This window comes from Elephas maximus, chromosome 12, assembly GCF_024166365.1.
Source record: "Elephas maximus indicus isolate mEleMax1 chromosome 12, mEleMax1 primary haplotype, whole genome shotgun sequence".
Lineage (NCBI taxonomy): Eukaryota > Metazoa > Chordata > Mammalia > Proboscidea > Elephantidae > Elephas > Elephas maximus.
In genome coordinates, this window is record NC_064830.1 from 12,369,044 (window position 1) to 12,380,405 (window position 11,362).

The 11,362-nt window shown below is 40.7% G+C and overlaps 1 protein-coding gene and 1 non-coding gene across 2 annotated transcripts; both read left to right on the forward strand.

The window, feature by feature from the left end:
• The first annotated feature begins 414 nt into the window (after positions 1-414).
• Positions 415-7,924, forward strand: RPS7 (ribosomal protein S7). The gene is made up of 7 exons (XM_049902814.1): positions 415-479; positions 807-890; positions 1,181-1,252; positions 2,288-2,431; positions 2,884-2,948; positions 7,063-7,213; positions 7,807-7,924. Exons 2-7 carry the CDS (start codon positions 816-818, stop codon positions 7,882-7,884), a joined length of 585 nt encoding a protein of 194 aa, XP_049758771.1. The 5' UTR covers positions 415-479; positions 807-815; the 3' UTR covers positions 7,885-7,924.
• Positions 7,526-7,733, forward strand: LOC126087612 (small nucleolar RNA SNORA73 family). The gene has a single exon (XR_007519792.1). It is a non-coding gene; the product is annotated as a small nucleolar RNA SNORA73 family (small nucleolar RNA).
• Positions 7,925-11,362: the final 3,438 nt, after the last annotated feature.

An 11,362-nucleotide genomic window follows, 5' to 3' on the forward strand; every position in this document is an offset into this window, starting at 1 on the left:
AGGGACCGTGCCTTAAACATCTACCCACCGTCAAAGGCTAACAGTGCTGGAACAGAGGCCTTCCATACATTGGAACCGGAATGAACTTAAGGAACTAATTAGTAATTTAACTAAGCAAGCTTTTTAAAACTTCTGTTGCCTTTCTCAATCTCCACCTCTTCCCAGATTCCGCCTAGGATCTGGACCAGATGCCCCGGCCACCCCGGCTCCAGAACCTCTAATAAAAGCAGACGCTATGAACCTTCGGAACAAATACACAAACGTTTAAACCGACCCAACAGAACCACCCCGATGGAGGAAAAGCGTTACGAACTAACTCGTCCCCACTTCCTGGGACTCTCTAGGATTTTTAAAGTTTCTCAGGCTCCTTCCGGTTTCCACTCTCGTTTTAGCGTTATTCCCTCCTCTTCCCCTTCGCCGCCGAGTTTTGACCAGTTCTCGCGAGGTTTTGGCCCCTTCCTACGCCGGCCCTCAGCAAGGTAGGTGATATGGCTTGTGCTAAGGGGGAACTTTTCTGCCGACATTGAGAAAAATACCTCCTGTAATTAGTCCAGAAGCGACGGACTCTCTTCACTGAGTCGGGATACAGCCGATTACCTGGCCGGTCCCCTCCGATGGCTTATACAGAGGGTCGCTTTTGCCCGGCACAAGACGGTGGGGCTGGAGCCGGCGCGCGCGGAGCGGGCAGCCGACAGCGGGCGCGTGTTGACGGGGCGGGAGGAGCCCCTTCCTGGGAGCTGGCGGTGGGTGAGCAGGCCGACGGGACTGTGGAGGGTTGGTACATTTAATTCCTTCTTTGTTTTCAGGAAAAGGCCATGTTCAGTTCAAGCGCGAAGATTGTGAAGCCCAATGGCGAAAAGCCGGATGAGTTCGAGTCTGGCATTTCTCAAGTAGGTGAAAGACTGGGGAGAGGGGCTGTGACCCCACACTTGCGCGTCTCCGGAACTGACGGGTGGCTTTCGGGGTATGTGTGCTCCTGGTAGAGTGGCCATGTGTGTCCGGCTGGGTCTCCCGGGTCCCCTCCCAAACACCACCGGGATGGTAGCTTTTTCGCCCCTGGGCAGCACTTGCTACGTTCCTGCAGGTTGTGACAGGTTTTGGTGGTGGCGGGACGGGTGCCGGCGTGTTGACGGCCCTGTAGACATTGAGGTTTGGCTTGTGCTGTTTTCTCTTTCTTTAGGCGCTGCTTGAACTGGAGATGAACTCGGACTTAAAGGCTCAGTTGAGGGAGCTGAATATAACCGCAGCCAAGGTAAACTTAGTTTTCCTTTGTTAAAACTAAGGGAGAAGCGTAGTGTGTACTCTGGAAACAGTGCCTTAGAGGAGTTGTTTTATTGTTGAATGACGACGTAAATTTAATGCCAATTTGAGGCCTGGTCCCTTGATACAGCCTTCAGAGAAGATTGGGGTATATTGTTATATACAGTTACATGTGCCCCATTTGAAAGTGGAATTGGAGTTTACCTGATCAGTTGCATAATGCAGAAAAATAGTATGAACTGGGTTCATTTTTGGATATATCTGGCGTTATTTAGTAGTAAAGATAGTAAGATGTCATAGGAAACTAAACTTAGCTTGGAATTAAAGCATAGTGTTGGTGCAAAAGTGGAAGTAGCAGTCTGTCATGGATGTTGGCTTTAACAGTGACATGTAGTCTGAGGGAATGTAGATTGGTGGGAATAATTTGTTCTGAGTTGAAGTCCGGTTTTTATTCCTCCTTGTTCCTGGAGTAAGAAAGTATAGAAGTTGAGAAATTCTCTGAGGGTTGGCCTTATTAACATGTGGTGTATTTATATTAAAAATGCCTGTTAGAACATTCAGGAGTTTAGAATTTTCTCTTTATCTCTAATTTGATGTCAACATTTTATTTTTTGAAGTAACAATCTTGACTCATAACTGCTTAATGTACAGATTATTTTAAGTTTATGTTTTTATAATCTACAGTTTTTTTGGACAGTTTAAAATTTGAATAGGATTGTGTAGAGGACCAGTCATTGGCCATCATTTTCGCTTGCACAAAATTTAAAATTTTCTGCAGTAAGTTAACCATGTGTATGGTTACCAACAAATTCACAAAGTTTTGTGTGTCAGCTTTGTCAGGCATGAGATAGACTTAGTGGAGCTGTGGTTTATGGCAATTATGAGCTAATGAAAATGCTAAAAGGGGTCTTAATGAATCAGGCATATATGGCAGCCAGTATTTGCGTTGAACGGTAACCCACAGGACTGTTTGAATGGGAAGGATGGACGTTATGAACTTAAAATAGTATTGACTTTTTTGCTCTAGGAAATTGAAGTTGGTGGTGGCCGGAAAGCTATTATAATCTTTGTTCCCGTTCCTCAACTGAAGTCTTTCCAGAAAATCCAAGTCAGGCTAGTACGCGAACTGGAGAAAAAGTTCAGTGGAAAGCATGTTGTCTTTATTGCTCAGGTATGTTACGTTGTTACATGATCTACGTTCAGACCTGGCCTTGGTGTCAGCTGAGTTCTGGCGGGGGGATTAAGTGCCAGATTGATCAGGAATGCAAGAAATACTCTTCTGGGTGGCTGTGAATTAACTTGACAGCCACGGGTTAGGCATTTTAGTACCTACATTGGGCAGTGGGTGTAATTGCATGTGTAGTATTTGTGGGATCAGATCAATCATGAAGCAACCAAATTTCTTCCATAGCATTTTAATATAAACAATGAATTAGTGGGAAAATTAGAAAGTAATAATCACAGAATGACTTTTCAGCAAATTAGGTTATTTTGCTTTCTTGATCTTTGAACTTTTTCTGTTACTACGTTGTTTTGCTGTTGAAGCGGTTTGACAGCTTTTAGTCTTCTGTCAGCTTACAGCCCTTTTTTGCATTTTGTTGCATGGTAATTTTTACCTTACAGAGGAGAATTCTGCCTAAACCAACTCGAAAAAGTCGTACAAAAAATAAGCAGAAGCGTCCCAGGAGGTGAGTATTTTTATCAGCAAAAAAAGTATGTTTACCACTCTTACTTACAACTGTTAATTGTATGAGTTGTAGTTTATAGTAAGAGTGGTAAATATCAAAATTTAAGTATTGGTAGAGTTTATGGGGATTTTCACTGAGTAACTCTGGTCTCCTGTGTATATATAGAATGTTTTAAAATTTGTTAATAGAGGTACAATTCACTTGTATTCATATAGGCAGCATATAGGGCAAGGCTGTTACAAAAGATGAGACTTTCTTTCAGTTCTTTGGGTAAAGGATATGAAAGTTGAGGTGGAAACCATTAGCTTAGCACTGTCTGATAAAGCATGTTATGCGTAATTGAGGTGGGCTGAGATAAATATCTTTTCTTTTGTTTACTGTTTTTGATTGTGGTTTAGTGCTAAAAATTAGTGAGGTGGATTTTCTGGACCTAACATAGGTAAAAGTATCACTGCACCTGAAGATGCTGATGGAAGAAATATTTTTTATGAACTGATTGACTTGTTACAGAGTGTCCGGGATAAACACAGCTGTTGATACTTGGCTTCTTGTAGTAGGTCTCTTGGTATTTTGTTAATGTCTCTTATTAGTACACTGCTTCACAGACATGCATTATTGGGCCCCTGTAGACATTTCCTTAGGGACCAGCTTGGCAAAAGGTGTTGTAGTATTTCTCTAATTGCTGGATAGGTAACAATCTTATGAAGTCTTTACAACGTGTATTGTTATCCTGACTAATGGAATGGATGAGGTAGCTGACCCAAAGCTTGAAGAATTTGTTCATTCCAGCTGTAGTGTAGTAGTAGAGGTAGTCCCTGACTTTACACGGGGTTCCGTTCCTACGATTCTGTCCTAAGTCCTGACGAAAGTTGACTGTCATTTTTTTGTTAAGTTTTCATTGTTACTGCCCTTTATTATCAGTATCTCTGTAAATCTGATATTTGGTTTTCGGTGTTGGAAACGTGACATGTAAACTTAGAGTTCTGATGACATCAGCAAATAACGTGCCGCAGCATTGTATGGAATAGGTGCTGTTGACGATAAGATGAACAACAGATAAAAAACAAAGAAGGTTGTTAATGTGGTTCCTGGTAACTTGAATGCGACGTAAAACGGGGACTGCCTGTACTGGATTATTTTTTAAACTCTGTCTTGTTCCGAAAGCCACTGGAAGATAGAAAGCGATGGGAATCTAGTATTGTTAGGTGGATGTTATATTATGTCATGGTGCATAGGAAGGAAGGGGAGTAGTGGATGAGGCCGGACAGTTAGGTGCTAGAGTTTCTAGAAATTGAATTATATGGCTCAATACTTTGAACTTATTTTATGGGTAGTTGGAGTGGCATAAGAATTAAGGGATGTTACTTAGTATTCCAGATGGTTTGCAAGAGATCAGATACAGAGGATAAGATTAGGTTTGTTAACCATGATACCCAGGGCTTTGTAATCCCAATTCTGAGAACTGGAATTAGGGTTTAAGAATAAAAGTGATGCACCCAACTGATTGCCAACTCTGCAACCTTAATTATCACTTGCCCTCCAGGCTGTGTTTTTCAGGTAATGGCTTTACAATGTTCCTAGTGTCCTGTCTATAACTAAAGCCTTACCGTCTCCCTCACACTAAGATATAATTGGTAGGTGTTGTGTATTGAATTATGTCTCCCCAAAAACGTGTTATAAATCCTAATCTCTATGCCTGTGGTTAGTCCCATTTGGGAATGGGCTCTTTGTTATGTTAATGAGATAGGATTATCATAGGGTGTGTCTTGAGTTAATCTCTTGGAGGTATAAAAGATTAAACAAAAGAGTGGGCACAGACAGGGTAAGATAGATGCCAGCACACATGGAAGATCTCCAAGGAACCAGGAAGCTGAAGAGTTAAGGACCTTTCTCCAGAGGCGACAGAAAAAGCCTTCCCCTAGAGCCAGCACCCTGAATTTGGACTTTTAGCCTGCTAAACTGTGAGAAAATAAACTTCCATTTGTTAAAGCCACCTGCTTGTGGGATTTCTGTTATAGCAGCACTAGATAACTAAGACAGTAGGTCACAGGGATTCTACCACTCTTCTGATCTGGGTTTCTGCCATTAGGTTTATTTCTCTCAGTCCTTCAGTAGTTATCTTCTACACAGATTGAAAACATTTTCTTTGGTTTCTGCTGTCTGTAGCAGGGTTACAATTATTTTTCCTCTGAAATCCTTCAGCTCTTGTTTGTAATATAAAGATGCATTGCCCCCCTGTAAAAAATTTTAGACAACAATATTGCCATCTGACTTGAAGAGTAGCTTTCATTCTACTCTGGCTTTTTTTTTTTTGCTTTTTCTTGTGTCTTTGTATAAGTGAGGTCAGATAATATTTGTCCTTTTGGGATTGACTTTTTTCATCAGCGTAATGTCTTCAAGCTTCGTCCATATTGTAGCGTGTATCAAGACTTCGTTTCTCCTACTGACAGTAGGATTGTGTGTATGTACCAAGTTTTGTTTATCCACTCGTCTGTTGATGGGCATTTAGGTTGTTTCCACTTTTGGGCTGTTGTGCATAGTGCAGTGAACACTGGTGCTACTCTAATTTTTAAACAAAGTCATTAACAAATTTCCATATTAGTGTGCTTTCCTAGCACTCTCAGAATATGCTTAAGTAATGAGTAGCAGTGAACAGCTGAGCTGGCTGCCTCACTTGCTTTCTTGAAAGGTGCTAAAGGCTTTGGGAGGTGATTTCCTTCAAGCTTGCTGCCGAAATTGGTTTATGTTTCGAGTATACGTCTGTGGCCATGCAACAGAGACCTCGTGGCAGTCATTGATTGCCATCAGGGTAGCTTCTGTTTGGCCATTTCTCAAATGTTAATTGTGTATTGTGGGTGTTTCCAGATACGAAGTAAAAATATTTTATGATTTACTGTGGGGTCTAGACAAATAATCATAATTCAAGGTCGCTACTTAACGGGAGGTACAGAGTGCCAGAAGGGTTAGTATAGAAAGTAACAATCATCTCTTGACTTAACCTGATATCCTGTGGTACGTAGTAGATACCTCAGAGTTTTAGAATTAATTAAACCTCCTTCATTCTTGAGCCAGGCAGGTTGTGGACTTGATTGTGATATCATGGAGAGGCGCAAGATTCTATTGGCGGTTTCCACGAGTGGGGATGGGTTGGAAATGAATGATTGCAGCACAGCAGTAGTGTATTACGGGAGTTACAGGCCCTGGTTCACATCATGGCTCTGCCCAAATGAGCTGCATGATTGGGCGAGGTACTTTCATCTCTTTGAACGTCGAAACTTTTCATCTGTGGAATGAAGCTTGGATCTGTCGTTTTGGGTTATTGTGAGGATAATATTGTGCAGGATCCTTGCTTCACAGGTGCTAGGAGCTCAGTGGCAGTTCCTGTTAGTGTTGTTAGTGTTGAGTGTGTGTTAGGTGTCAGTAGAGACATGGGCTTGTCCTCAAAAAGCCTGCAAGCTGCTTGGAGACAGACAAGTACTTGGATGAATGGAGTGCATTGTAGGGAAAGTGCTACCAAAGGAAACGATCAGGGATCCACGTGGGAGGGCCCACTGCCCTACAACTGGGATAGAACACTATCTTTGGGGCTGGAATATTGCCTCAGTTGGGTCTTAGAGAACAAGGAGGACTTGTCAGGCAGCTAGAGGAGTGTTATCTTGGAGGCAAAGAGGGCTCTTGAATAGGGAAGCCATATGATCACATTAGTGTTTTGCAAAGATGACTTTGATGACGTTGGAAGGAAGGGATGGTTTTGGAGACGAGCAGGACTCATCTTTACTGAGTGAAGAGGTTATTGCAGTAAACTGGTTGTGAAATCCTAAGGAAAAATAAACTTCTCAAAAATAAAGTGAAAGTCCTTATATTAGTCTCCATTCCCTGGAGACAATCGCTTAGAGCAGCTTGGTGTGTGTGTCGTTTACATGGTATCAAAATTAAAATAGCATTTTAAATCAATCAGTAAGTTGCTTCTCCAGTTAGGTTTTAGTGTGATTACATTACATGTAGCTAGTCTGTTTGAAAATCAGTTTAAATTTTGAATAAAGAGGGGCCTTTCTGGGATTCACCAGAGGGTAGATATTGTTAGATCCTTAAGTTTGTAATTGTTTTCTTTAAGCCGTACTCTGACAGCCGTACATGACGCGATCCTTGAAGACTTGGTCTTCCCAAGTGAGATCGTGGGCAAGAGAATCCGTGTAAAACTGGACGGCAGCCGGCTTATCAAAGTGCATTTGGACAAAGCACAGCAGAACAATGTAGAACACAAGGTAACAGGTTAACTTTTTTATTACGGAAAAGTTGAAAGACAGATAAAAGTAAAGTGCCGTGTTATACGTCTTTCTGTTGTAAACACATGGCTAAGCCAGCCTACTCTCATTTGGGTTATGTGTGTCAGGTTTTGAATTGGGAATGTTTTTTAAAAAATTGGATACTTGGTAAAATTAGGAAAAATACAGCAAACAATTCATGGTCTTACTTTTAGCAAGACTGGATGCCCTTGATAAATTATAGACTGGGTCGAGGAGGGTATTAGGATCTGGGGAGAACTGTCACTTTCCTGAAGACTTGGTAGAAAATGATCAATGTGGACAGCCGTTGGGGGTCACTGAGTGGCTATGTCTGTGTGCTGTAAAGGAGCACAGCGCTCCGGTGCAGTGGTGTAAAATCCTGTCCCACGACATTGGAGACCAAATTCCCAGTCTTTGGACTGGTGAGGGCATGGTCCTGCATATTTCTTATCTTCTCAGTACCTAGTTGCTGAGGAGAAAAAACATATGGGGCACAGTTTCATAAAAGCTTTATGTTTTAAGGTTAGTATTTATATTTAAAAGTTTTTGATGAGTTATTTCTTCTTTTGTAGGTTGAAACTTTTTCTGGTGTGTATAAGAAGCTCACGGGCAAGGATGTTAATTTTGAATTCCCAGAGTTTCAATTGTAAAAAAAAACAAAAATGACTAAATAAAGAGCCATTCACAGTATTCTGTCTTAGGAATGTTTTTCAAAATTCCAGAGACATGAATGCACTGAGCTGTCTACATTACTCAGCTTCCTACAAAAACTGAAAGATACAAGGTGTTGCACCAGCAGAAGACACTAAAACATGGAAGATTTTGAGCAGAGAGTGCCTGTAAGTTTGGTACATATGAGGATATATATGTAACCAGTGAAGTTGTAATAGGTTTAATCATAAGAAATGGCCAGAAGTGGTAAAAAATTGGCACTTCGTCATGGTTCAGCTTAAAAATATGCAGGTACTCTGAAGTGTGGATAATGGGCAGAGGTTTGCTCAGAAAGGAATGGCTTAATTTTGGACTGATAAAAGCAACAGCATAAAAAGGTCAAGATTCCAGGTTTTGGAATCATGCTTTTACATCCTATTTGTATTATGGTGGATGTGGAGACATACCTTGAAGGGTCTACAGGACAGTGCTTTCTTTTTGTTTTGGGCCATAGTTCTGTTGACTGAGGTACATAGTAAAACATTAATATATTAAATCCCCTTGCTCCCAGCACAGTGCATTAACTTCAGGAGGATAATACTGTTTGTCCTGGGAAGCCATACAAATAGTTGGCCTTAAGAGAAAGAGGACAGGTTTCAGAAGTACCCAGCACAGGCCAAGAATAGTTCCTGAAAAACTGGATGATAGAAACCTTTTTTTTTCCAAGAGTAAAACCTGTCAAGGAAGTGTTTTGTTGTTGAATTTTTATATTTAAATTCATATTAGGTCTTACGTGTATGTTAGAAATTGAAGTGTAAGGGTACACTTAATATACCCCAAACAATGTACAGTGAAAGCTGTGAGAGCCGGAACTTGACTGCCTCGTCTCCCATGTTTGCTGCCTTTGACATGGTGCAGCGTTACCACTGTCCTACTGCTTGTTTTTGTGGAAAATATTTGAGTTTTCCTTCTGACATGCTGTTTGCTTTACACAGTTTCAGGCCTTGGCAGGTTTTACTGTATGAAGTTAGGGTGGGCAGGCTATTCAGTTGCTGGGTTTTCCAATCCGTGAATTGAAAGCATTAGATGAAATGAAAGCTCTGAAGTTTGGATTCTGGAGCAGCATTTAAAAGACCATGGTTACATCAGGTTGTGGCTTCCGTAGTTAGTAGGACAGATGAAGAAAGTTGATGTGATTTTGATTTGCCTTGGTGCCAGGTGGCTTTCAAGTACTGTAAGCTTTAAAATTACCTGCAAAATCTGCTTCCCTATTTGTATATAATGAAGAAACATTCTTCGGGGCGTCAGACCCAAATAACTTTTTATTATTAAATCAGCCCTGTGCGTGGATTGATCCCTACTCCCTAACCAGCAGCATTAGCATCGCCTGGTATGTTACTCACAGAAACCCTATGGGGCAGTTCTACTCTATCCTATAGGGTTGCTATGAGTTGGGTTTTTAGGGTATGTTACTAGGAACGCAAATTCTGGGGTGAGCTTGAACAAACCGGTTTGAAGCCCTGGTGAGTAAGACTCTTTGTGCCGTCAGTGGCCAAGAACTTTGTTTTTTATGTTTACAGCGTCCTCTTTACCGCTTTGTGGTTCCTGCCATCTCTGTCCCTGTAGTAGTGGCCATGGAGTTCCTGGATGGTGTAAGTGGTTAACATGCTCGGCTGCTAACTGAAAGGCTGGTTTGAGCCCACCCAGAGGCATTTAAGAAGGAAGGCCTGGCCATCTACTGTGGAGATTGAGAACCCCATGGAGCGTGGTTTTACTCTGACACACATGGGGTCATGCCATTGGAACGTTAGCCACAGCAGCGACCATTTTCCGTTTTCACAGATAGTGGCTCCTAGTTTCTCTAAACGGAAGTGTGATCTGCTTAGCCTGGCTTCATTTAGGCCTGGGACGATCTGCTGTGAGCCTGTCTGTAGCCTCCAGCGTAAAGCAGCTATGTTTGTTCCTGAGGACCCCTGCATTTTTGGTTTTTGCAGTAGGCGGCTTCCTTGTCTTGTCCTGTTTATCATCTTATCTCACACAGTGCTTAGTGTACACTTCGTGTTCAGGAAATACTGAGTCAGCATAATAAAGAACTCACCTGTGGCCATAAACCTGGAAACTGATTTGATATGCTATACGTGGATGTGTATTTTTACTTGGACAAAGATGAGATGTTTATTCATAATGTATATTAAATACCTAAAACCATAGATACTGAATTCTTAAGTGAAGAATAAGATGGGCGAATGAATATGAAATTTGCTAAAATCACAGGTTCACTAGTTTAGGAAACAAGATACATCAGGCTATACTAGAATGTACATTTTTCTTAAAATACTGTGAATTGGTTCATCTTTTGTATGATGACAGATGGCTATCAGTAGTAGTATACTTAGTAGACTAAACCAAACAAAAATACCTGTTTCCATGAAAAGATGAAATTTTAAGATTACGTGAGAAAAAATTGCTTTTTTGAAGCTAATTCATACTAAGGAATAAGCGTATTTTAAAGTTGCCCCTGGAATATACCATTGTTAGGTAGTTTAATTGGTAAAAGTAATGTCTTAACTGCAAGATACTATAAAAACTTGGAAATAGAATATCTAACCCACTTAAAACTTACGAAGAACTTCATTTGGCTTTGAATCCATTTGTTAAAAAATATGAGTACCTTCCAATAACTGCAAGAAGAAAGAATACCAGGAAAGATGGAAAATTTTGGCTTCTTTTCAGCAAAAACATTTGTAAAATTGCTGGATGGGAAGTATAACCAATTATAGCTTTTTTTCATTTGTGTCATCGGGAGGGGTCTTTTTAACGTTTTATAATGGAATTTCTCAGTTGTATATGCAAAAGTATAAAAGTATAAAGAACCTTTGTGTACCCATCACCCAGCGTCAACGATGATCAATATTTTGCTAACCTTGTTTGATTTTTTTCCTACCCTTTTTTGCTGGAGATTTTTAAAGCACATCCTAGACATTGTATTATTTAGGAATCTTATAGCTATGATTATTACTGAAATCAATTAAAATAAATTACACTTAGAACCAGCTGGGGTGACCCAGTGGTTAAGCACTCAGTCGCTAACCAAAAAGGTCAGCAGTTGGAACCCACCAGGCCTTCCATGGGAAAAATTTGTGGCAGTCTGCTTCCGTAAAGGTTACCTGCAGCCTTGAAGCCCGATGGGGCAGTTCTGCTCTGTCCTGTAGTGTCGCTATGAGTTGGAATCGACCTGACAGCAGTGGGTTTGGTTTTTTTTTTTTTGGTTATATCACGAAGTATTTAATCTTTCAAAAGTAATGAATCAATCACTTGGCTTTCACAAAAATTAGTATTTTAGTGAACAAAAGTATGTACTATTGTATTTTTACAATGTACACGCTATTAGTACTCTAGTAATTTCACAATAGTACCATACGTTTGTTGGAGATACAGGCTTAACAGTTTTACTTGATGGAGTATAGGAAATCGTTT